The sequence below is a fragment of the Coenobita brevimanus genome, chromosome 17 (genome assembly GCF_032717465.1).
Source record: "Coenobita brevimanus isolate Jiangsu-jjx chromosome 17, ASM3271746v2, whole genome shotgun sequence".
NCBI classification, from domain to species: domain Eukaryota; kingdom Metazoa; phylum Arthropoda; class Malacostraca; order Decapoda; family Coenobitidae; genus Coenobita; species Coenobita brevimanus.
In genome coordinates this window covers 3,714,676-3,741,631 of record NC_136970.1, presented here as the reverse complement: position 1 = coordinate 3,741,631, position 26,956 = coordinate 3,714,676, and the positions used below count along the sequence as shown (strand labels likewise).

Sequence of the window (26,956 nt, the reverse complement as noted above, 5' to 3'; positions counted from 1 at the left end):
CTCTCCATGTAGCATTTTTAGATCAGGTTATGGTGAAAGGATTGTAGAGTTGGCGATTATAGTGAAAAAAGTATGGTATTTGCGGTTATAGTGGAAAAAAAGTATAATATTTGCGGTTATACTGGAAAAAAAAGTATAGTATTTGCGGTTATAGTGAAGAAAGTATAGTATTTGCGGTTATAGTGGAAAAAAAGTATAGTATATGCGGTTATACTTGAAAAAAAGTATAGCAATTTCGGTTATAGTGGAAAAAGTATAATATTTGCGGTTATAGTGGAAAAAAAAGTATAGTATTTGCGGTTAGATTGGAAAAAAAAAAAAAAAAAAGTAGTATTTGCGGTTATAGTGGGAAAAAAGTATAGTATTTGCGGTTATAGTGGAAAAAAGTATAGTATTCGCGGTTGTAGTGGAAAAAAGTATAGTATTTGCGGTTATAGTGGAAAAAAGTATAGTATTTGCGGTTATAGTGGAAAAAAGTATAATATTTGCGGTTATAGTGGAAAGAGTATAGTATTGACGATATGATGTCCGTTTGTATTAGTATTGATCCCCTCAGAACTTAATCACGCCGCCCTCTCCCCAGACACGCTGTCCGTGGTAATCATGGCCCTTCACTGCGCCCAGCACCAGCGTCGTCATGATCTGAGACGCTTCATAGACCAAGCCCTTCACTCCCTCCTCAGACAGCAGGCGCAGGATGGGTCTTTCCACTCCAACCTTCACACCACGGCACTCGCTCTACAGGTACACCCTAAATCCTCTATCTCCCTCTCTTTCTCTTATCTCTCCTCTGCTTCTCTCTTCTCTTTCTCTATCTCTCCTCTGTTACTCTCTCTTCGTTTTCTCTCTCTCACTCCTCCTTCTCTCTCCTTCTTTATTCTGTCTTCTTTTTCTTTCTCCTTTCTTCTCCCCTCCTCTGTTCCTTTACTTTCATCTCCTCCAGTCTTCAAGCAATCACAATCTCTTTACCAAATAGTGCTGATTATATTTTTTCTTCTTTCTATTCCACTCTGCTTTATTCTTTCTCCCCCTCCTCTCCCCTTTCTCACCTTTCTTTCTTTCTCTCTTCTCTCTCACGCTTCCCTCTAAGACAGCAAAAAAACAGGACTGATCATTCCCTTCAAACATTCACGCCACCACACTCGCTTTACATCCTCTTGACTCTCTTCTGTCTCCCTGCCTCTCCTCAGTGCTTCCCTTCTCCTCTCCTCTCCTCTCCTTTACTCTCCTCTCCTCTTCTGTTTTGCTTCCACTTTCTTCTTCTTGCCTTTCCTCATTGCTTCCCCTCTCCTATCTTCTCTCCTCTCCTCTTCTGTTTCGCTTTCTCCTTCTCTTCTCTCGTCTGACGGTTCCTTTCACTTCGGCCTTCACGCTGCTCTCCCCATGTTTTACCACTTTCTCTATGTGTTTATATTTCAGTCTGTTTTTCGCCTTTTGTTATGATGTACTCGTATTCCTATCTCCTCATGTCTCTTGTCCTACCAACTTGTCTGTCTTTCCTCTTTCGTCTCTTCTCTCTTCTCTGTTCTTTTGCTGTCTCCTGTTACTACCCTCTCCTTTTATTTTCATTTTCTTTTATCTTCTCCTTAGTTCTTTTGGTTAATCTTTCGCCCTTTCTTTCTCCTCTTATTTCCGTGATTAATGTCTCCTGTGTTTTTTCTTTCTTACCTGTCTCCTCCATCGTCTCCTCTCTCTCTCCACTCTTCTTCCTCCAGCCTTCACACTTTCGCACTCACTCTGCACATACTACTCTCCTTTTAGTCTCCCCTTCTTCTGTCTCCCCTCTTTCGTTTGACATCTCTTCGTTTGCTGTCGCTTTCTCTTCTCATAATTCCTTTTCACACTCACTCCCTATTTTACACTCCTCAGTTCTCCCCACCTACTCCCCACTCCTCCCCACTTACTCCCCACTCCTCCCCACTTATTCCCACTCCCTGTCGACTCACTACCTCTGTCTGACACATTTTTCTTCACATCTTGGCAAAATCCCAAACTTCATGATTACTTCTTACTCTTTATATTTGCAACTAATCTTATACATATATTTCCTACTTCCCAACTCCCCCCCATTCACCCCCACTCACTCCCACTTCCCATTCATTTCCCACTCACTCCCACTCCCCATTCACTTCCCACTCACTCCCACTCCCCATTCACCCCCAATCACTCCCACTCCCCATTCACTCCCCACTTACACCCACTCCCCATTCACCCCCACCCACTCCCACTCCCCATTCACCCCCATTCACTCACTCCCCATTCACCCCTACTGACTCCCACTCCTATTCACCCCCACTCACTCCAACTTCCCGTTCACCCCCACTCACTCCCACTCCCCGTTCGCTTCCCACTCACTCCTACCCCTTACTCACTCCCATTCCCCATTCACTCCCACTCACTCCGATTCCCCACTCACTCCCACACCTCACTCACTCCCCACTCACTCCCACTCCCCATTCACCCCACTCACTCCCACTCCCATTCACTTCCCATTCACCCCCACTCACTCCAACCCCCCATTCACCCCCACTCACTTCCACTCCCCATTCACCCCCACCCCTATTCACCCCCACTCTCACCCCTATTCACCCCCACTCACTCCCACTCCCCTACAGGCCATGATGTCGAGCCAGCTAGCGGGCACCTGGAACGCGACGAGAGCCCAAGAATTCGTATTGTCCCACCAGAGGCCAGACGGGTCCTTCGGGGGGCTCTTCGACACCAACGCTGTCCTTCCCTTGCTGGGGGGACGTACGCTGCTGGATGTCGCCCTACGGAGGTGTCCCAGGGTGGATGGGGACACTATAGACGAGGAGGATGGTCCAGGTGAGCGAGAGAAAGTGAGAGAGGAGGGAAAGGATGTGGAGAGTGAGATAGGAAGGGCGTAAGTGAGGTAGGTGGGAAGTGATGTGAGAACTGTTGAATTGCTGGGATGATGTGTATGAGAGAGAGAGAGAGAGAGAGAGTGGATGGAAGGGATGTAGAGAGAATGCGACATAGGAAGGAAGGAATGTAGAGAGAAAGTGAGACAGCAGATAGATAGAAAGGGAGCCTGGTTGATCATATTTATCTATCTGTCCAGCTATCTATCTATCTCTGTTTATCTATCTATATATTTGTGTGTGTGTGTGTGTGTGTGTGTGAGGGAAGGGATGTAAAAAGTGAGATAGGAGGGAAGGGATGTAGAGAGAAAGTGAGATAGGAGGGAAGGGATGTAGAGAGAAAGTGAGATAGGAGGGAAGGGATGTAGAGAGAAAGTGAGATAGGAGGGAAGGGATGTAGAGAGAAAGTGAGATAGGAGGGAAGGGATGTAGAGAGAAAGTGGGATAGGAGGGAAGGGATGGAGAAAGTGAGATAGGAGGGGAGGGATGTGAAAATTGTTGAATGGCTGGGATGGTTTGTTTGAGAGAGAGAGAGAGAGTGTGTGTGTGTGTGTGAGAGAGAGAAAGAGACAGACAGACAGACCGAGAGAGAATATCCTCATCTCTTTTCGGCCTAGCATCTGTAATAAATGCAAACTCCAATTAGTGAGATATTAAGCCAGTAGTGTTATATCCCCCTCTTCCATTTTCCTGTCATGTCGGGGTGTGTTGCCACCTGAATATGCTTCCATTTACCCATTTCCGTGTCCCATTTACTTTCCCATTTGCCATATACTGTACTTCCTTTTTCCCATTTCCCATTTACTTTCCCATTTCCCATTTACTTTCCCATTTCCCGTTTCCCATTTACTTTCCCATTTCCCATATACTTTCATTTTTCCATTTCCATTTCCCATATACTTCTATTATCCCATTTCCTATTTCCCATTCCCATTTCCATTTTGAATTCTTTGTTACTATATTCCTTTTTCTCTAACTTGGGTGGAGAGGGGCGCCTTCACGTGGTGGCACTGATATAACTGGGTTGGCTCTATTACCCGGTTATATAAACGTCCCTCACCCTCCTCCCTCTCCCCCGAAACGAGGATGGTGGACTGCAGAGGGATAGTCTCAGCCTGCATTCCACTGGGTTCACACTTGAGATGAACCAGGGGTCGCAATAACAATAACCACCACCACCACCAACGACAGCAACAACTAATAATAATAATAATAATAATAATAATAATGATGATGATGATAATAATAATAATAATAATAATAACAGTAATAATAATGATGAAAATAATGATAATGATAATCTCTATCATAATGGTCCGATTTCTGTATGTTTGTGGGTTTGTCGGTTTGTGACCATAACACAGCAAAAACATCGCATTGTAGCACAATTTGTGTTAGCGTAAGGTACCGCTAAAATGTTCTAACTTGAAGAATAAAACATTTTCCAGTCCAATCGGGCCACCGGTTCCCGAGTTATGACCCATTTCTGGCCTTTTACTTGGCGGTCTTTAGGCGGATCACTTTCTTTGTGGGCAATGAAGTTACCGTAACAGCAGAAAGTACAGAACGTAGTTCAGTTTCTGTTATATGAAGGTATATGCCGTGGAAATGCTCAAAGTTGAAAAATAAAACAATTTCCAGTCCAGTTGGGCCACCGGTTCCCGAGTTATGACTCATTTATGGCCTTTTGACATTGAGCGGTAAGGCCGCCATATGCGGCCTTTAAGTAAGTAATAATAATAATAATAATAATAATAATTCGGTTCTACTAGCACTACTACGAATAATAATAATAATAATAATAATAATAATAATAATAATAATTCGGTACTACTAACAGTACAACAACAACAACAACAAATAATAATAATAATAATAATAATAATAATAATGTACTCTAACTTGGCCTAAGATTGCCATATCCACGTTATCTGTTCTGAGTTGTAACAATAGATTAACATTAGAACAAGATGCTAGTCATGAAGAAGTGCATGGAAGGGATGTAGAATCATACCATTATCTTATTATGTCACTGAGCTACATGAAATAAGTCAGCTGGACGAGAATCTGGGCCAAGTTAATGTGAAAGAAGAATAGTTTTTCATGTGGTATGTCGTTATTTTATTTATTTATATTCATATTTATTTTCTAAAATGATCAGTAATGGCTCCTGTGGTTTATTGCACTCGGTATACTACTTTGATTATAGAGCCTGCATTCCGCTCGATGTCAAGTCACTTCCTATCTTCAGAAATGAGTCATAACTTGGGAACCGGTGGCCCGATTGGACTGGAAATTGTTTTATTCTTCAAGTTGGAGCATTTTAACGGTACCTTAATCTGACAACAATTTGCGCCTTATGCGCCGTTTTTGCTGTTTACGTGTAACAAACCAACGAACGAACATATCGAAGTCGGATCGTTATAATATAGATTATTATTATTATTATTATTATTAAGTAGTAGTAGTAGTAGTAGTATTTTGTTTCTGGATCCATCCCAACCTAATAAATTTTAAAAATTTACATCATCATCATCATCATCACCACCATCATCAAGGAAATAAGACACGATATAAGGAGAACAGACCAGCAGCATACCCAGTGAAGTGGGCCACACACTCATTCACACGCCATTCAAGTTCCCGGAATCCTGACTTCACCTCACAGAATGACGCTCCGCTCTCTCTCTCTCTCTCTCTCTCTCTCTCTCTCTCTCTCTCTCTCTCTCATTTAATCCGTCTCCTTGCCTCCTCAGTGGACCAGTTTGACATGGGTGAGGGTATGGTGTCTCCCCCCGTACCGGAGGACATGCCACCCCGCCCCGACCCCACCAACGCCACCGCCTCCATGGTAAGGGTAAATTATATGCACTTAGAGTACTTAGGATATCCACTTAAAATACTTAGAATATCCACTAGAATACTTAGAATATCCACTAGAATACTTAAAATATCCACTTAATACTTAGAATATCCACTAGAATACTTAAAATATCCACTTAGAATACTTAGAAGATCTAGTTAGAATATCCACTTAGAGTACTTAAAATATCCACCTAGAATACTTAGAATATCCACTGAGAATACTTAGCATTTAGGGTCGTAAGTGCCATGGGAGGGAACGTAACACCTCTTCTTAAGCCGTTTATTTTTTCGTAGTACACAGTTAATCTTCTTTTGTTACTTATGTCATTTTAATATCGATTTAGGTGGCATGAATAAAGATACACGAGGATATCGAGGCATAATGAGCTGAATGAATGATAAGGAGGAGATGTATCCAGCGCTGCCCAGAAGAAGACCCTTAGTGTAAACGAACAAACACAACAAACAGAGAGACAGACAGACAGACAAGCAGAAAGACAGACAAACAAACAGATGGACATACAAACAAATGAAGATATACATACAGACAAACAGGAAGACAGACAAGCATACAAAGACAAAGAAACAAACAGACAGACAGACAAACAGAAAGACAGACAAATAAACAAACAAGCAAAAAAAAAAAAAAAAAAATCAACAGATAACGGAGAGATAGCCCTGGTACTTGACAAATGGATTCCAGTATCACCCATTCTGTATAGTAATAATCACAAACTAAGATTTCAACCTAGGTAATGTAATCTCCATTAGTTGTAATACTGTGTACAGAATGATATTAATTTTTGCATCTGCACTGAACCATTTTTCCAGCAGTTGGTGGTGACGATCGTCCACTCACTTCTTGTAGTACAGCCTACTTCATCCTTCACCTTTATCATTCTTTTTCCGTGTCTGCTCTCCTCTCTTGCTATTTCACCCATCCAACGTGTCACTTTTTATTACTCCTCTTTCCACTTCAGGTAGCCGTAAACTGACGAACAGGCCTAACGGTTTTTTGTAAACCAGGAAACGATTTACAACATTGGGTGGTAGCCATATAACTAAATAATGGGGTGACGTGCAACCTACTATGGTGTCCCCGTTAACTGGGTGGAGAAACGCAAATGCGGCGTCCATTGAGGAACCAAACTACTTCATTCTTTTCCGCACCTCGCTGTGGCGAGGAGCCATGGTGTCCACCGCAATGGAACGACTGTTCTCTGCAAGGGAAGGCCTTGCAGAAGCTGTTGATTGCATGAAGTTGATTGGTCTGTTCGACCAGATGGACCAAGGTTGATCAGCAGCAACATAATACACGACAGTAAAAGTACAGTGGTGCTGGACAGGGACACTGTCACATTGTGGCAGCAATGTGACCGCAGTGTGCTGTGGCTTGGCTATACAGACGTCCCTCAATTCCCTCCCTCTCCCTCGAAGTGAGGGTGAAGGATTGCAGAAGAAGTGTAACTTGAGCCTGAAGTCCATTGGGTTCATATTTTCACATGAACCTGGGGTCACAACTAGAACATGGTAATACACAGCGATAGAGTAACTGCAGTCGAATTTCGAGAACTCTTGGTTAGCCCCCCGTAGCTCAGCCCAACGTAACTTGATACTGTATTTCCAGATCAACGTGACCTACATCATCTGGAAGGGGAACAACGCCTCTATCCACTACAACATCACCTTCACCGTCCCCGTCAACACCACGTTCCTCACCATTATGAAGATGGCAGCTGAACAGGACGAGAGATTTGTGTGAGTGGGTGGAGGAGGGTAGCGTAGGAGGGGTGGGGTTAAGTTGAATGTTATTAGGTTAGGTTAGGTCAGGTTGGATAATTTTGACGTGAAAAAGTCGCGATAATGATGATGATGATGATGATGATAATAATAATGATGACGATGATATGATGATAATCACGATAATGATAATAAAAATAAATAATGATGAGTGATAATAATGATAATAATGATGATGATAATAATAATGATGATGATAATAATAATAACTAATAATAATAATAATGATGATTAGCCCAGTTCCTTCGGGTGAAAAAAAAAATGCTATAACTCCCACACACTTCTTCCCCAGGTTCTCCGCCTCGCACTGGGGTAACGGCCTCTACATTCACACACTGGCAGGCGCTAAGGAACAGAAGCAAGGTTATTGGTTCTGGCTCCTCTACCGTCTCAGGGAACCGCCAGTGCCAGGAATTAAACCCGACAACAAGTTCGTAATCGGGACAGGTACGCAGATCAGGAGGATTGAGGTCTTTCGGTGATTTTGAAGGAAGTTGAGGAGAGCTGAGAGGGTATTTTAGGGAAGTTTGGATAGGGATTTTAGGGAAGTTTGGATAGGGATTTTAGGGAAGTGTGGGTAGGGATTGTAGGGAAGTGTGGGTAGGGATTTTGGGGAAGTGTGGATAGGGATTTTAGGGAAGTGTGGATAGGGATTCTAGGGAAGTGTGGACAGGGATTTTGGGGAAATGTGGACAGGGATTTTAGGGAAGTGTGGATAGGGGAAATGTGGGTAGGGATTTTGGGGAAGTGTGGATAGGTATTTTAGGGAAGCGTGGGTAGAGATTTTAGGAAAGTGTGGGTAGAGATTTTAGGGAAGTGTGGGTAGAGATTTTAGGGAAGTGTGGGTAGGGATTTTTGGGAAGTGTGGGTAGGGATTTTTGGGAAGTGTGGGTAGGGATTTTTGGAAAGTGTGGGTAGGGATTTTTGGGAAGTGTGGATAGGGATTTTTGGGAAGTGTGGGTAGGGATTGTATTAGCTATGATGGAAATGGGTGATGGAAAGGGTCATTCTGAAAGGGAGCTAATAGACAAAGAAAGGGGTTGAGGGGAGTATGGGATTGTGATATTTTAGGGAAGTGTAGGTAGGGATACTGACTTTGATGGATTTTGGGGGGATAGAAAGGGTTATTCTGAAAGGGAGGTAACAGACAAAGAAGGAGGATGAGGGGAGTATGGGACTGGGATTGGGATAGCTTAGGGAAGTGTAGGTAGGGAATTTACTGACTTTGATGGATTTGGGGGGGATGAAAAGGGTTATTCTGAAAGGGAGGTAACAGACGAAGAAGGAGGATGAGGGGAGTGTGGAACAGAGATTGGGATATTTTAAGGTGTGAAGAAGCAGAGGCAAGACTACTGATTCCAACTCGTCATCATCTCAGGGGAAAACTAGTGTCACTGTCCAAGCCTGACAAAACGTTCTCAGTCAACACAGGTTATCATTAGGGATTTTAGAACAACTGGGAGGTGGTTTGGCCATGTGGAGAGGATGGAGAGTGAGATACTGACGAGGAGAGTGTATGTGAGTGAGGTGGAGGGGTGGGGAGGGAGGGGGAGGCCAAGGATAAGATGGAGTTATATGAGAGAGGGGGGGTGGGAACAGGGCAGTGAAATGGTGGGGGACAGGGCAACGTGGAGGCGATTTGTTTGTGGCTACCCCGTATGGGATTAAGGCGTCTGGCAATAGATAGATAGATAGGGAGGATGCAAAGGGATTATTCTGTGGGGGAATTGTGCTTAGGTAAAACGATGATTGAGGGAGTGGATGGTGTACCGAATATATAGGGTGCGAGGAAGCGTGGTAGGCCGAGAAAACGTTTGAAATTACATGTTTACTCTTTTGAAAACCTTGATCACACGTTCTTTTAAAAGGCTTTTGTTTTCACCCTTTTAAATAATGACGAATATGTAACGTGAGCAAGTTTTTTTTTTTCCATTTTTATTGTTTTTATTTTTTTTAATGTGCCCATACTGTCGCAAACGTATACCTTGGGCCTTGTGTTTGAATTTATAGTTGTACCTTTTAACGACTTCAACCGACCCAAGGAACATGGTGTATAGTTCTTTTACACTAACTTGGCCCATATTTTCTTTTTGCGGCTTATTTCACGTAGCTCATTGGCAGAAAAGGACCATGCTACTCTTGTACATCCATTCCGTAGCACTTCTTCGTGACTAACATCATATTCAGGTGTTAATTGATCGTTGCAACTCAGAGTTCAAGATGGAGAGGCGGCAATTTTTTTTAGGCCAAGTTGGACTAAAGCAAGTATGGTTGTGTGGAAGAGGGACGTATGTGGAATAGTCTTCTTCCTGGATTTGGCTGTGTGTATGTGGTGAAGTCCTACGCCTGAGAGTGCTGCGTAAGGGAGTTCTCCTCTTAGGCCGGCTGCAGTCAAAGGCGAACGAGCCCAAAATACACAGGGGAACAGAGTGTAGTTGTGTAGAAGAGATATGTATGTACAGTAGTCTTAGCGAGAACTTTGACTGTTTAAATGTAGATCTTGAATTTGGATCCCTGTTATCTCGTTCTTGGTTTTTCTTGGAGGGAACACTCTTACGGGGTTCGGGCCTTTGGTTCCTTCTTCCTTTCATAAAAAAAAAAAAAATGTAGTAGTCCTTAGAGCCTTGAATGAACGATAGCACCATCCACTCCTTGCCTAGAGGACACTTACTATTATTACTACTACTACTATTACTATTACTTCTATTACTACTACTACTACTACTACTGTTGATGAGAAAGCGTGGAAGACTATGAACATTAAGGAGATAGGGACGTAGCAGGGAAGGAGTTGGTTGGATGAGGCATGAACGGAGAAGTATATGAGAAAGATTTGGCGCCTTATCTTGAGTGTCAGTGGAATTGCTCTTGTCAGGTGTATGTAAAGCCAGGATTCCGTGGGCTTAAAGATAAGTGAATGATTGCGTGACCCATTTCGTTACATAGGATAAAGAGAGAAAAAATAGTGAGGGTGATGAAGATGGTAATGATGATGATGATGATTGTTGTTGGTATGATGATGGTGATAATAGTGACAATAATAAAAATAGTGATGATGGTGATGAGTGTTGTGGTGATGATGATGGTGATAATAATAATAACAATAATAATAATGATAATAATAATAATAATAGTGATGATGATAATGATGATGATGATTGTTGTGGTGGTGATGATAATAATAATAATAATAATAATGGTAATGATGATGATGATTGTTGTCGTTGTGATGATGGTGATAATAATAATAATAATAATAGTAGTGATGATAATGATGCTGATGATTGTTGTTGTGGTGATAATAACTAATAATAATAATAATAATAATAATAATAACAATAATAATAATAATAATAGTGATGATGATAATGATGATGATTGTTGTGGTGGTGATAATAATAATAATAATAATGGTGATGATGATGATTTCCACCACTAACTCACTAATTCTTCTTCCCACAGGTGTGCAAGAAACCATAGTCCAAGATGGCGACCTTCTCCTCTTCTGGTACCATCAAATATAAAGGCTCATCCTCGCTATCTCAATCCCTCTCCACTCCCACCCACCCTCCTGCAGCTACACTACACCGTTATCTTGTAAATGCAGCTTCGAATATTCATGTAGTGGATTTTTAACGCAATAACTGGACTACTACTACTACTACTACTACTACTACTACTACTACTACTACTGCTGCTGCTGCTGCTACTACTACTACTACTACTACTACTACTACTTCTACACCTTAGTAGTAGTAGTCATCGCCCTTCATCATCTGTAAATGCTGCTCTGAAAAGTCATTCTGTAGATTTCTAGGCCTACTGTTCAGTCTACTATAACTACTACAACAACTACAATTACTGCTGCTGCTACTACTACTATTATTAACCATCATTATCTCTGAAATATATGAATGGCTCTCTGAAAATTCATGTAGTAGAATTTTAGTGTTATATTCTAGCTACTACTATTACTACAACTGCTACTACTGTTACTACAACTGCTAATACTGTTACCACTACTGCTACTGCTGTTACTTCTACTGCTACTACTATTACTACTACTGTTACTACTACTGCTACTACTATTACTACAACTGCTACTACTGCAACTAATATTACTACTACTGTTACTTCTACTGCTACTACTATTGCTACCACTGTACTACTATCGCTACTGCTACTAATACCACTACAACCACATAGTATCAGTATCTTTGAAATCCGTGAATGTCGCTTTGAAAATCACGTGAAAGACGGATGCTATTTTGCCCATATCAGTACGAAATCACAAACAATATATTAGGTTTTTAGTGCTACCAGTCTACATCTACCACTACTACCACTAAATTCTACTTCCACTACCACAACTACCACTTGATTCTACTTCTTCTACTGCTACTAGCTCTCATTCTACTTCTGCTACCACTCATCTCTACTTCTGCTACCACTACTACCACTATATTCTACTTCTACTACCACTAAATTCTACTTCTGCTACCACAACCACCACAATTCTACTTCTACTACCACAAATACCACCAAATTCTACTTCAACCACCGCTACTGCCACTAAATTCTACTTCCACTACCACTAAATTCTACTTCTGCCACCACTACTACCACTAAATTCTACTTCTACTACCACAACTACCACTAAATTCAACCTCTACTAGTACTACTACCACTATATTCTACTACCACTAAATTCTACTTCTGCTGTCACTACTACCACTTAATTATACTTCTGCTACCAGTACTAACCATCAATATCTATCAAGTCTATAAATGCTACTTTGAAAATTCCCATAGTCGCTTTCTAGTTCTACATCTCTGCTATCACTACTACTACTATCCTTCACTATCTATGAATTGTATAAATGCTTACATCTCTTATCAGTACATCAATTCTTCTTTATCTCTCTGTATAAATGCTTACATCCCTTATCAGTACATCAGTTCTTCTTTATCTCTCTGTATAAATACTAAATGCTGCTTGTTGGACCCCCTTATCAGTAAATTCTGGTGATAAGCTTGTAATACACAGTGATATGCTGGTAACTCCCACTCCCATCAGATTAAGTACAGTACCGTGCTGACGTGTGAGAGGAGGGGTAAAGAAAGTGTGAGTTGAGAGGGAAAAAAGTGTGAGATGAGAAAAATATGTGAGGAGAATGAGTGAGATGAGACAAACAAAATTTGAGGTGAGAGGAAAGGTGTAATGAGAGTGAAAGAGTGTGAGTTGAGGGGAATAGTGTGACATGAGAGAAAAAAGTGTGAGTTGAGAGGAAAAAAGTGTGAGATGAGAAAAAAAAAGTGAGAGGAGATAAGTGTGATGAGAGGATAAAACTGTGAGATGAGAAAAAACAAAATTTGAGATGAGAAAAAAAGTGTGAGATGAGTGAAAAAAGTGTGATGAGAGAAAAATGTGTGAGATAAGAAAAATGTGAGATGAGAGAAAAAAGTGTGAGATGAGAGAAAAAAAAGTAAGATGAGAAAAAAAAAGTGTGAGATGAGGAAAAAATGAGATGAGAGAAAAAGTGTGAGATAAGGGGAAAAAAGTGTGAGATGAGAGAAAAAAGTGTGAGATGAGAGAAAAAAGTGTGAGATGAGAGAAAAAAGTGTGAGATGAGGAATAAAATGTGACATGAGAAAAAATGTGATTATTTTATTATTATTATTATTTTATTTATTTTATTACATTTCTTGAGTGTAGGAAAATGTACTGTACTTTTGGTGTGAACATTTGGCCGGCTGTACGTCTCCAGAAATACTCATACTGTGCTACTGTTATCATCACTATAACTCTGCACTGTTACCTTGAAGACTCCTTAGTGTTTATCTTAAAAATATATTCTACGGTCATCTCGCAAGCCTTCCATCATCACTCCATCTCTACATTGTTCACTGGAAACTTAGATGATATATTTCTAATGCTGCACCGCTATCACCACCATCACCAATCCATCGTGATCTCTGAATTATATACTGCTTTGAAGATGGCAGTGTTTGTGAAGTCTGTGAAGGCTGCTGTGACCACTCTTAGGGTACGGCCATACTGGACGCGACGAGCGGGAATGTGCAATGCTACAACTTCTATTTTTATCACTTATTTTTGTATTTTATTTTTTGCCATCACTGTCTGTTTCTATCTTTGAAGACTTTTTTAGTGGATCTCTTTTTTTTTTTTTTTTTTTTCATGAGTTGCTGGTCCTCACGTCACTGTTCTTGTCACCCTTATTTTTTCACTCAGGTTCCCAAACTTTTCGCTCAAGCAGCTGTTCTTTTTCGTTTCACTTATCGTCATTACGTTTGAAGTTAACCCCTAAACCCGTCTGAGTATTAAAAAAAAATAATATAGATGTTATTGGATTGAAGTAGCTAGGTAGTTATTATTTCCATGTTAATCGTTCCGTGTTCCTCTCTCTCCTCCTCCTGCTCCTCCTCCTCATCATCATCATAACATCATCACTTTTCCTCCTCCTCCTCCTCATCATCATCATCAGTCGCTCTTCTCTTCGTCTTCCTCGTTATCATCATCATCGTCACCCATCTCCTCCTCTTCCTCCTCCTCCTCCGTAAATACATCTCTCGCACATTTCGGCAGCACTGTCCGCCTTGTCACTCTGCGCAAACACGTCCAAGCAGACACCTGGATCTCTGCCCAGTAGTTAACATGGATTGGATAGTGTCAGCCGTATTGGTGTTTGTCAGTCTCGGGAGGGTGCATCATCATTTTCATCATCATTATCGTCATTTTCACCATCATCATCATCATCATTATTATTTTCATCATATTCATCATCATCATTTTTCATCTTCATTTTCATCATCATCATCATTTTTCGTCTTCATTTTCATCATGATCGTTATCGTCACTTTCACCACCATCACCATCATCATGATGATGATGATCATTATCATCATCATCACCATCATCATCAATATCATTTTTCATCTTCATTTTGATCATCTTTATAATCGTTGTTACTACCATCACCGTCATCGTCATCATCATCATCATCATCATCGCCATCATCATCATCATCATCATCATCATCATCATCATCATCATCATCATCATCATCATCATCATCACCACCACCACCACCACCACCACCACCACCACCACCACCACCACCACCACCACCACCACCACCATCATCATCATCATCATCATTATTTTTCTCTCCCACCTAAGGATGGGTTAAGGCTCTATAATTTCAGATGTATAGGCTTGTGAAGTGAGGCCAGAATTCCAAGGGCCTAAATGTTGTGTGTATGAGAGTGTGGCCCTTTCCTCTAGGCATACTGTTGATAATTTTCCCATTTACTTTGCTTCCTTTTTCTGTGCTTCCGGATCCTACCTTACCCCATCTTTACGTGGGAGTAGGGGGCATGATTATGATGATGATGGTGGTGGTGGTGGTAATAATGATGATGCTGAAGAATATTTAGGTATGGTAACATCCGTATTGAAAAGCTTTCATGTTTGTCCTAATTAATTGGTCAGTCTTTGGTTTAATCCCCTTGTATAAGTTTTCCTCGCCCTGTGTCCCACCTAATTGAGAAGAATGATGATGATGGTGATGATGATGATGATGATAAACTTCACAAAAATACGTCTACTATGCTTATAAAAAAATCTTAAAATATAGACTTGTTCACTAATGGTATCTGTAATTAGACATGTAATCAAATGTTTAGTTAGGTGACTGGATAAATAAGTGTTAAGATGTTTATGATAATGAGGTAGTAATTATAACATTTGAGAATATGATACTATAATGGGTATATAATTTGAGTGGCTTAATGAGGTGTATGTATGGAGTCTTGGGGGTTTGGATGGATAGCGTATGTGTCTACCAATTCTTTAAGCTGGGTTCTATTCCTTCAAGGGACAGACATTTAAGAGGGTGAAGTAGAATGTCCCTTCATGTGTTGTAACCTGTTCGCACCCTATCAAGGTTCGTTTTATGCCTTTCCCAAATACAGTCACTACATTATCATAGCCACATACACTTCTCACCCAAATTTCCAATCTTTCGGGGTTCTGGCCTTTGGTTCCTTCTTCCTGGCATTAAAACTCACACACACACACTGTATATCTATGCGTGTTCCTCGTCTCTACAGATCCGTTGCCTTTCACAATCCATAAAACATATCTTGAACGTGTATAGCAGATCTAACCACCCATTTCAGGCGTATGCAAGCCGGCCTTTAAAATACATACATACCTAATACATATACACTATTGAGGAAAGTGGCCATACGCGGATAATTATTGTTTTGATGTGTATAGAGGAAAGAAGGATTTTAAAACCAAATTCTAATGTGTTTATTTTTTTCGTAAGGTAGAGCAGGTCAGAGATGGATAACTAGAATAACAGTGGCAGCCTGGGGATGGAGTGAGAGGAAGAGGTAGACAGAGACCCCGATGAAGGATGGAAAACGAGATAGAGGGGAAGAGATAGGAAGATGACCACAGACTGACAGCTAGGATAACAGCGTGGCAACCCAGAGATGGAGTGAGAGGAAGAGAGGTAGGCGGAGGATGAGATGGCAGGTTCGTAGACTAAATAACCAAATAACCAATATGTCGGGTGGAGAAAGTTAGGCGAGTTATTTTTCCCGTAGTAACGAACACATATTGAGATGGGGAGAAGTGTTGGTGGGAACGTAGAGGGAAGAGATGTAAGGAGACAAGTTAGAAAAATTATGTAGCATTTAGAAGTGATGTTTTGGTTGGAAAGTAGAGTAAATAAAAGTAATATTGCTAGAAAATGAGGTGAGAGAGGGAGAAACGAAGATGTAGTTGTAGAAGTAGAGTTGATGAGAAATAAAGGACTGTAGTAAAGTATGTAGAGGTAAGAATTATTGGAAGAATGAGAGGGAGGAAGGAGAAATGTAGTAATAATGTATAGAAGCGAAATTGGTGAAAAAAGAAACGTAGTTGAAGTATGTAGAATCGTGTTGTTGGGCGAGAGAGAGAGAGAGAGAGAGAGAGAATCACAATATGTAGAAGTAAAATTGGCAAAAAAGAATTAAAAGTAGTTGAAGTATCTAGAAGTGATGTTAATGAGAGAGAGAAAGAGAGAGAGAGAGAATTGTTGTTGTTGATGTTGTGGCCCCAGCTTCATTTGAAATGTGAACTAGGTGGATAGGGAGGGAGTTGAGGGACTTTTGTATGCCCGAAGAGAGAGTCGTGTATATATATTGGAGGTTACGTAATGCCTGTTCCTTAGCGATTCATTTTGCACATTACGCCTTAATAATCCTCATATGTGTTACTGGTGCAAAATATATCCATAGTAATAAGACATAGCATACAAGAGGAATATGATAGTATAACATCCCAAATAATTCGCATAGAGTTATTACGAAGCTTATGCGTACGAAAAAAGTGGTCCTAAGAGGGGGTATGAAAAAAAAAAAAAAAAAAAACAGATGAAGAGTAAGATGGAAAATGAAAACTAAAGAGTAGATGAGGGAGGGTCGTTTAGATGTAGAAAATGGAGGTGATAGAAAACGAAGAGGAAAGTGGAAAGATAAGAGTGGAAGAGATGAGGGAGCGTTTAAATGAAAATAAAACAGAGAGGAGAAACAGACAGGTGGGAAAGCAAGAGTGGATGAGAAGATAAGGGAGGATTGTGTAGTGGAAGGAGAGAGTGGAGAGAGGAGAAGAGACGAAGAGGAAAGCGGAATAAAAATTGAAGAGTACATGAGGGAGGATTGCTTAGGTTGGTGGGTCGGAGTGGAGATGGGTAGTAATAGGGAGGCAGTGAGGCAATTTTCTTCGCGGCCAAACTGGATCAACTCTGGGATTAGGTGTCTGGGGATAGTTAAATAGTATGATGGTGCTGAGAAAGTAGGAAATACTTAGATAAATTGCTGATGGTTAGAAAGTAGTCAGCAGTGGTTGGGGGAGAACAGTGAAGCATTAAAGAATTATTAAGTTAAAGGAGTCAGAGAGAGAGAGAGGGAGGGGGAGAGAGAGAGAGTGAGAAGAATTAAGGAAAGATGCTAAATGAGGAAATCTTGAATGAATAGATTTGTATATATATATTAGTTGAATTAGTTATGGGGGACTGAAAATAGGCATAAGATATAATAAATGTTTGTCAAGAAAAAGATTACAGGTAGAGTTTAAATAGTTATAAGGTGAGAGAAATACAGGTAAGAAATTTAATAAAGGATGGGAACTTAGGAAGCAATAGACAGCAGCCGAAGGAGCGACAGAAAGGAAGGGAACAAAATGAAAGAAGAACCAGTTATTTTAGAAGCTGATAGAGAGTTGATGGAGTGATAGAAATGGAGGGAAGAGAAGAAGAAAATGAAGGAAGAATGAATTATTTTAGAAGCTGATAGAGAGTTGATGAAGGAGTGATAGAAATGGAGGGAAGAAAATGAATGAAGAATCATTTATTTTAGAAGCTGATAGAGAGTTGATAAAAGAGTGAGAGAAACGAAAGGACTTAAAAAAATAGTATCAATTATAGATCGATGATGAAGTGACTGAAACGGCGGGAAGTGAAGGAATGATTTGCCTTTTATCAACTGCCAATATTTTTTGCTTCAAGGCTTTTATTCATATGAAGCTTTGTAACTTCAGAAACGCAGGCCAATACGCTCCCAGATACAGTCATACATACGTTTAAAGGTAATAATGAATAGCAGTAGTTTTAATAGCATCGTCTGTGGTTTTGTAATACATGTACGGTTAAATATTAATGTTCGTCTCCATTTCTATGTTTCATGTATGGATTTATTGGCATGACAGCGTAGTGGACTGAGTTTTATTATAATTATTATTTATTATTATTATTATTATCCATATGCTGGTTATACTACAGTATACATCTTCATCGGGTATAGAGGGTCCCTAACATCTCTTCCTTAGCGATTTTGGATATGGCTGGTTAATATCTTTTCTACGTTATGCAGAGGATAACGACGTTTGAAGGATTTATATAACACAACAGGACAGCAAGGTGTAATAGGCAAAATAAATTGCAGAGGAAAAGGTGTTAGGGAGCCTCCTTAACCTACGAGTCTTAAGCAACATGAATTCACAGATGAGGAAGAAGCAGGGAAGGTAAATGGACTTAATTATTTGACACAATGATTCTCATATGCATTGCTAGCTGTTGTACTGCTGTGAAGGGGGAAAAAACTATGATTATACTCTCTTTCTCTCTCTCTCTCTCCTTCCACAGTACGTGAAGTTTCCAGTCACCTCGGGGTAACAAGAATGAAATAACAGCCTTTTTTATTTTTTTAATGAAATGCGTATTAGCTATTGGTTAATGTGGTTCACTATGAGAGGACTCCCTAGAGTAAAATATATCATTTGGTATAATAATAATAATAATAATAAAAATCGTACCGAGAAAGGGTAAAGAATGATTATGGTTGACCAGAAATATTTGGAGGGTAATTCCGTAATGGTCCCTTTTATTTTGTGACGCTCTCAAAGGAAGGATTACGGTTTAAACAGTTTCCCGCCAACGTTATACCGATAAGCGGAATTTTCGTAGGGTTGGGAAGCTTTAACACCTCTTCCTTACTGATTTATTCTGATTCTGCTCCGTTCCTGTATTGTGTTATGCCATCTATGTCGTTACTGAAAAGACGTAAGAAGCAAACCAATATTTACGGATAGTTTGGAGAATAAATCGCTAAGGCAGAGGTGTTAGGGAGTCTTCTTACCCCACGAGGATACATGCCTTCATGGGAGAATTGTGGAAATAGATGCGATGGTGACTTATTTCCTGAGAAGAGAGAATTTCCGATCGAGGGTGCGTAGACATATAAACTTACATTGAAAACCACGTAAGCATAGTTTTGGTAAAGAAAATATATTGATAAAGGAAAATAAACAAAATATTGGTTTAAAATGTTGCTTTTTTTTTTTTTTTTTTTTTTTTGTAAGGGAGTGATTGTCAGGTTAAGATTTTCATTTTCAGAAGGTGATGTTTAAATATAGCACATATTACTGAAAGAAAGAACATCGAATACCAGAAATACTTTGAAAATATTGACTCTAAATGCTGGCCACTTTGTCTTTGCTTGAAGGTGTGGTTTAAGAATGAGTATTACCAAAATTATACTAAGTTACCGTCAGCATAGCATAATTCATTGCAAGAAACGAAATTAAATACTAGAATAACTGAAATTATTGCGTTATAAATGATAGCGTTTGTTATTTTGCCCACGGGTGATATTATTAAATGCTTTTAAAATATCAAGATTGTTTCCAGAATCGAAGTGCCGTTATAGACCGTTAAAATAGGGATGTAGTGTTGCCAGAAACGTAAAAATATTTCGGAAAATCATCGAAATAAATACGTAAATAACGCGTCGAAATAAGCTTGCCCATCAGCTTAATTATACTCCCCAACTTAAGTAATAAAAATGAATAGATAAATATATAAAGAAAGAAAACGTGAAAATAAGCTTGCCTGTCGACTTGATCCCAACTTCAGTAAATATATGGTGATTTAAAATAAGCTTTGACGTCCACCAATTGTATTATACTTTTTCAAGTTGGTGAAACTTATAAAGCTGTGTCGAGAGAAACAGTAAGTTGCTTCCATAGGCTAAATAAATATCTGTACACACACACATACATACATACATACGTTCATACACATTCATCCATACATACACATACATACTACATACATGCATACGCATACATACATACTATACATACATACATACACATACATATATACATACATACAGCCAGGTACATACACACACACTCACACACACACACACACACACACACACACACACACACACACACGTCTGTCTTTAATGTATGTGTATCTTATCCTATTCTCAGCACTACCATTTTTTTTTTTTTTTTTTTTTTTTTTTAGGCCCCCCTGGGTTCGTCTTCTCGTCGGTAAAGGAAGCTCCCTAACACCTCTTCCTTACCGATTTATTTTTGCATACGTCTGGCTAATATAGTTTCATACGTTGTTTGTACAGAGTTTGGTAATAAAAGGATGATTTAAGTAACACAAAAGAGGCCGGCAAGGAGTAATACGCAAAATAAATCGCTTAAGAAGAGGTGTTAGGGAGCTTTTAGGATGCGTCTGGCTAATATCGTTTTGTACGTTATTTATGCAGAGTTTGGCTATAATAGGATGATTTAAAGTAACGCGTGAGAGGGCAAGGCGGAATAAGCAGAATAAATCGCGTAGGAAATGGTGTTAGGGAACTTCCTTAACCGACGAGAACACGAACCCAGGTAATTGCTGTTTTCAGACGATTTCCTTCAGTTTGGGTGAGATTATTATTACTATTATTATTATTATTATTATTATTTTGCAAATTGGAGGAGTTAGGTACAATTAAATCAACCCTTCAGATCCTACTAAATATCTTACAGAAATTGTGTGTGTGTGTGTGTCGGTGTGTGTGTGAGAGAGAGAGAGAGAGAGAGTCCACTGGGTTCACATACAGATGAACCTGAAGCCACCACAACCACCACCACAACAACCACAACCCTTTCAGTACGAGAACAAGAGCTCTCCCCTCAGCTAACTATACCGATAATCGTAGTGATGATTTTTTCGAACTGAAGGGGTTAGATTTGGCCGTCGTGGCAACCCCCTATGAACACAAAAAAACCTCCTGTGCTTAATAAAATCGTCTGTGAGCATAAAGAATGAAATACCGTAAGACATGACCATATTGAAGTTAACCCCCCACTATCTATCTTTCTGTCTATCTATCTATATATGTATATGTCTATTGATCTATAAATGTCAATCAGTCTGTCTCATCTGCCTGTCTTTCTGTCTATCTATAAATATCTATCATTCATCTATGTCTATAAGTGTGTGTGTGTACTTTCAGACGATTTTATTCAATTTAAGAAAGATATACCTAACCTCTTTATTTCGAAAAGTGCTCCCCATAAGCTGAATAAAATCGTCTGGAGATAGCGGGATTTAAATAAGGGAAGCGTCATCGGAGTGAAGGGGCTAATCAAGTAATATAAGTAACAACAGCGTTCCTGGCTATCACGTAACAGTAGCCTTAATGTCGTTATTTTCAAAGTTTTGGTTTTATTTTGTGTGTGTGTGGATGTTTGGGTCATATAGCTCTAAGGAAGAAGATAAAAAATATATATATCTATTATCCCATTAGCTGTACATTCATCACATATATATACATCATTAGTAACCATGTAACTGACGCTGTTTTAGCATAATATACATCGTTAGTTTTAATATATATATATGTATCATTAGTAAGCATGTAACATGCGCTGTTTGAACATACTCGTATATACACATCGTTAGTTTTATTAAATACATGATTAGTAAACATGTAACTGGCGCTCTTTTAATAATATATGTACGTCATTAGTAACTATGTGGCGCTGTTTTATGTCCTTTGTAATAATAGTCGTCTACGGCGACATATTGTAACCATGATGTTCATTTGTTTTGTGTTGAATTTAAGTGTCTGGCTGGTTAGACTGTAAGCAAGAATTTGCATATGCGATATATCTTTGCATGGAGGACTTGTATGAAGTGGCATTAAATTACCTAAAAATAATGATTTGGTTGTGTAAGTTTTCCTTGTATGTTTATGCATGTCGCATGCTTAACACCAAGTCCCACATCCACCCACGGTGGGTGGAAGATTGGAGGAGCATTTCTCTGAAGGGCGCGCCTTTGGGTCTGTGTGACAGATGAGACAGCTGGTCTGTGTTTTTGTTACTTAGCCTTGGTCTGTCAGGCTATTAGCAGAACCGTGGACCACAGGTAAACGGCTGCTTCTGTGGGTCCCTCCTTCAGCTACAGTACCTGGTACAGTGCATCAACCATGCAGGGAATCAACGCTGCCTGGTGGTAGACAGCGCCTTACCAGGGTCCTTTCCCACGGCGAAATGCAGGGAAATAGGAGGATGTTTGACTCCTGGGCGGAACTGCATAGCTCCACCTAGGGTACACAACACCATCATGTGTAGGCTTCTCACCAGCGCTGTACTGCTGGTCTGTACGGCGACAGAATGAATGCAGTCAGATTGGATGCAGCTACATGATGTGCTTGAAGTAAGGAAATACTGTACAAGCAGGTATCATCATCATCGACGGTGGTGGCCCTTTTGCAGGTCGGAGTAGGGGAGAAAGGAGGAGACAGTTTTACAGCTGGGCAATGTACAGTAAACCTCCCTACCCCCTCAAAAAAAAAAAAAAAAAAAAAGGATAAATAAATCGACTTGTTCATAACGGATACCAAGAGTCAGAACATCCATGGTTCAAAATACAGTATTTGGAGTATCATGGACATTATTTTTTTCTAATTAAATCAATTAAATAAGTGTGTCACCTTTAAATTTCCCCTAAATCGTGAGCTCTAAGAATGCATATTTTCTAAATTTTCTTGCAAACGAAAAAAAAACATGCGAATGAAGTTGATAAAATGGCAGAATAAGGCAATACGAGTCTACAACTTGTTCGTGGGACTTCTTCGTGACTAGCGCTACATTCAAGTTGCAGCTCAGCATTCTAAGAGGGACAGATGACAAATTAAGGACAGGTTAAAGTAGTGGTGGTGGTAGTAGTAGTAGTAGTAACATTGGTAGCAGTAGTTGTTGTGGTAGTAGTGGTATTGGTAGTAGTAGTAATATTGGTGGCGCTAGTATTAGTAGTAGTAGTATTGGTGGTGGTTGTAGTAGTAGTAGTAATATTGGTGGTGGTAGTAGCAGTAGTGGTAGTAGTAATAGTAGTAGTAGCAGTAGTATTGGTGGTGGTGGTAGTAGTAGTGGTACTAGTAATAGTAGTAGTAGCAGTAGTATTGGTGGTGGTGGTAGTAGTAGTGGTACTAGTAGTAGTAGTAGTAGTATTGATTGTAATGATAGTAGTATTAGCAGCAGCAGCAGCCCCAAGTTCATCAGAAAGGTGAATCCATTGAGCTGCAGGCTTCCGGCATTTCATTCTCCTCCTTTCGGGGTATAGGGTGCCACCACTTAAAGGCGTCCCTCTCCAGATGCCCCAAGTTAAAGTGAACAGATTATACACCGGTACGAAGATATGGGGTTTCCTACCCTCACTTTGGCCTCTTTTAGCTGCCTTTCGCGTCATGCAGGGAATACGTGGGTAATGGAACCGGCTTGCTTTCACGTAATGGAACTGGACCACTCATTGCTTGATTGCTAAGTCGTGGTTACATGAAATTTGACGAGCCTTAGTTATGAGACAGTAATGAATCTCCTTGGTGACAAGTCATATTTCCTCCAATCAGACTACGCTTGGCCATCAACTGAGCTGAAAGGGGTTAGCGATCTCTATCAGGTGAACTACTAACCGACTATATATTTCTGTACAAACTCGAAGAAGAGCCGCACTTGCTGGCTTTAAAGATACGTAACGCCTTTTCCTTATCGATTTATTTTGCACCACACATTGATAGTCCGTTTCGAATGCTTCTGATTCGAACTGGGTCAATATTAATCAGGAAGTAAGGTGTAAGAAGAAATACAACTCTGTGCCACTGAAAATACGGCCGCAATTCAAATATTCGCCCCCCCCCTTCTCTCTCTCTCTCTCTCCCTCTCTCTCTCTCTCTCTCTCTCTCTCTCTCTCTCTCTCTCTTTCTCGTCATGTAAATCTTTATGATAATACGTTTGTTATATCTTACTGCAGAAAGTTATCAAGGAGGATGTATCTTCGTTAGCATTTATAGAACTCCCTTCCCACCATCAGTAATAATAATAATAATAATAATAAAAATAATACATGCATTCCTCTTCCTGACCAGCTGGTGTGTAGATTGACTCATCTTTCTGTTAAGTTTCCGTTGTCACCAAGAACGACAGCTTAACACTTCCTTCCGATGACGTCTCTCTCTCTCTCTCTCTCTCTCTCTCTCTCTCTCTCTTGTTACCTCCAGATGGATCTATTCATATAACAAGCGACCTTTTGAACTGGAGGTATTAGCTGTGACCTTAAGTAACCCCGATAATTAAACCCTTCATTATCAGAGGTACTTTCAGTGTTTAATTAAATCGCTTACATGTAGGAAGAGAATAAAAGAATACGTCATCTGATAGAAGGGTTGAATCACGCGACTCCGCCAGATGCATAACGTTTAAAATCCACATAAACTTTAGCCTTTTACAGTGGTTTTGGATTTTGAGATTGAAATGTTTATTGTAAAGGTGTACAGAATCAAGCAATAAGACAACTTTACGGGGAGGAAGTTGCTGAACCTTTTGATTTGGATGTGAATAAGTGTTTAGTAAACATGGAAAACATTTTTATTAGTGAAATGAGAGTAGAGCTCAAAAGCTTAAATATTTATAAAGCAATTGGGCCTGACAATGTACATCCTAGAGTATTAAAAGAAACTGCTAAAGAGATATCTATGCTAACAGCTTTATTATTTAACCAATCATTAAAAGAAGCAAAACTACCACTAGATTAGAGATCTGCAATAATTACAGCTATACACAAAAAAGGAGAAAAGAAATTTGCCCAACAACTATAGACCCATTTCATTGACATCTGTGGTGGTAAAGATTATGGCAAATATTGTGAGACTTCTTAATAGAACTATTAAATAAAAACAAATTACATCGTGCCAACATGCTTAACAAATATGCTGGAAGCTTTGGAAGACTGGACTTTATATTATGATAGAAGAGATCCTTATGATATAATTATCTGGACTTTAAGAAGGCCTTTGATAGTGCCCCCCATGAGAGACTACTCTATAAACTTGGAGAGAAAGGAAACGTCTACAGTTGGATAGAAGGATTTTTGACTGATAGAAGACAGTGTGTATCTGTAAATGGAGTGAAATCAAAATGGACAAATGTGATAAGTGGAGTTCCACAGGGCTCAGTCCTTTTGTTATATTTATTAACGATTTGCCAAGTGATGCAAAGTCTGTTTGTAAAATGTATGCTGACTATACTAAACTCTACTGTACAGTAGAACGTCAAATGAGGAAAACGTAATACATTCAGATCTAAAATACTGTATTTAGAAAAATGGTCGAAAACATGGCAGGTGGACTTCAGTGCAAAAGAATGTAAAGTTAAGTTATACATTGTGGCAATGGAAATGCTAACATGTCATATAGAATGCTAGAGAACGAGTTGGAAGTAGTAAATAAGGAAAAGGACCTTGGAATAATAACTACAAATAATCTTAAAACTGAACATCATATAACCAGCATTACCACAAAAGCAAATAAAATGGTGAGACTAATAAAATCTTCCATTGATTACTTATGCCCGGAAACATTTTTAATTATATATAATAGCTATGTAAGATCACATTTGGAATTTGCCGTACAAGCATGGTCACCATATATTTGAGAAGAGATATACAGTAGACAATGTAGAAAAAATTCAGCGAAGAGCAACGAAATTATTACCAGCTTTACGGGACATGACATATGAAGATAAACTAAAACAACTAGATTTAACATTGGAAGTAAGAAGGACAAGATGGGATCTCACTGAAACTTTCAAGATACTTAAAGGATTCGAGGGCATTGACAGTTCCATTTTCTTTCAAAGAAATGATAAGGACTTCAGAGGAAATACTCAGAAAATCTTCAAGAAACAAGTCAGAACAACTTAAAAAAAAAAAAAAAAAAACTTTTTCTCTAAAAGGGTGGTGGACCTGTGGAATAAACTGCCATATTATGTTGTACACTCATTCATTGCCTGACGCCATGTATCCCAAACGGGGTGGCCAAGGGCTTAGAGTTAATTGTTTTACAGGGAGGGGCACTAATCCTCCACCAACCCCACTTGACACGTAGGGATGCCAACAGCATCTGGTGTTCCCAGGCGGTCACCCATCCAAGTACTAACCAGACTCAACGTTGTTTAACTTCGCTGATCGGACGGGAAGCGGTGTACTCAACGTGGTATAAGGTAAGTTATTTTAAGAAAAATTATGATAAGTTAATGAAAACCCAATCAGATTAGAAAATACGTAGACAAGAGACAACTTTGGTGAGGCGAGCATTAAAGCACCAATAGGTGCATACAGTCCTGGTGAGTTAAAAGATGGTGAGTCTTGTCACACACCTTCAGCAAAACAGTTATACACAGTCAGTGGTTACAAATTTGTGCATAATGTAAAAAAAAAAAAAAAAAAGTGTATATCAACTATTTGTCATAGTTTCTATATCGTTGCAATGACAAACTCAAACATTAAGTGGGTAATGGTTATAAGGTTGAGAATTAATGATCTCTGACTTCGAACTCAAGCTTGATTGCTTGATACTGAAGAAAGAGGAAAAAAGTAGGTTACACATGTTTAGCGACTCTAACATAACGTATAATAACATTAGTTTGCCATTATTCTCAGTTTTAATAGCGACACATTATTATAGCACGTTGAGAAGAAGAAGATTAGTTA

General features: G+C 39.5%; 1 protein-coding gene and 1 pseudogene across 1 annotated transcript in view; one reads left to right on the top strand and one right to left on the bottom strand.

Annotated features, from left to right (window-relative positions):
* LOC145391230 (uncharacterized protein CG3556) overlaps positions 1 to 11,071 on the top strand; it is an 82,238-nt gene extending 71,167 nt beyond the window's left edge. Inside the window, exons 5-10 of the mRNA XM_080265906.1 lie at positions 584 to 744; positions 2,616 to 2,826; positions 5,639 to 5,733; positions 7,375 to 7,505; positions 7,840 to 7,994; positions 11,010 to 11,071. Coding sequence (XP_080122032.1) covers positions 584 to 744; positions 2,616 to 2,826; positions 5,639 to 5,733; positions 7,375 to 7,505; positions 7,840 to 7,994; positions 11,010 to 11,071 — 815 coding nt within the window. The remainder of the gene's footprint in view (positions 1 to 583; positions 745 to 2,615; positions 2,827 to 5,638; positions 5,734 to 7,374; positions 7,506 to 7,839; positions 7,995 to 11,009) is intronic.
* Positions 11,072 to 26,354: 15,283 nt separating this feature from the next.
* On the bottom strand, positions 26,355 to 26,472 carry LOC145391270 (5S ribosomal RNA; annotated as a pseudogene).
* Between the last annotated feature and the right edge of the window lie 484 nt (positions 26,473 to 26,956).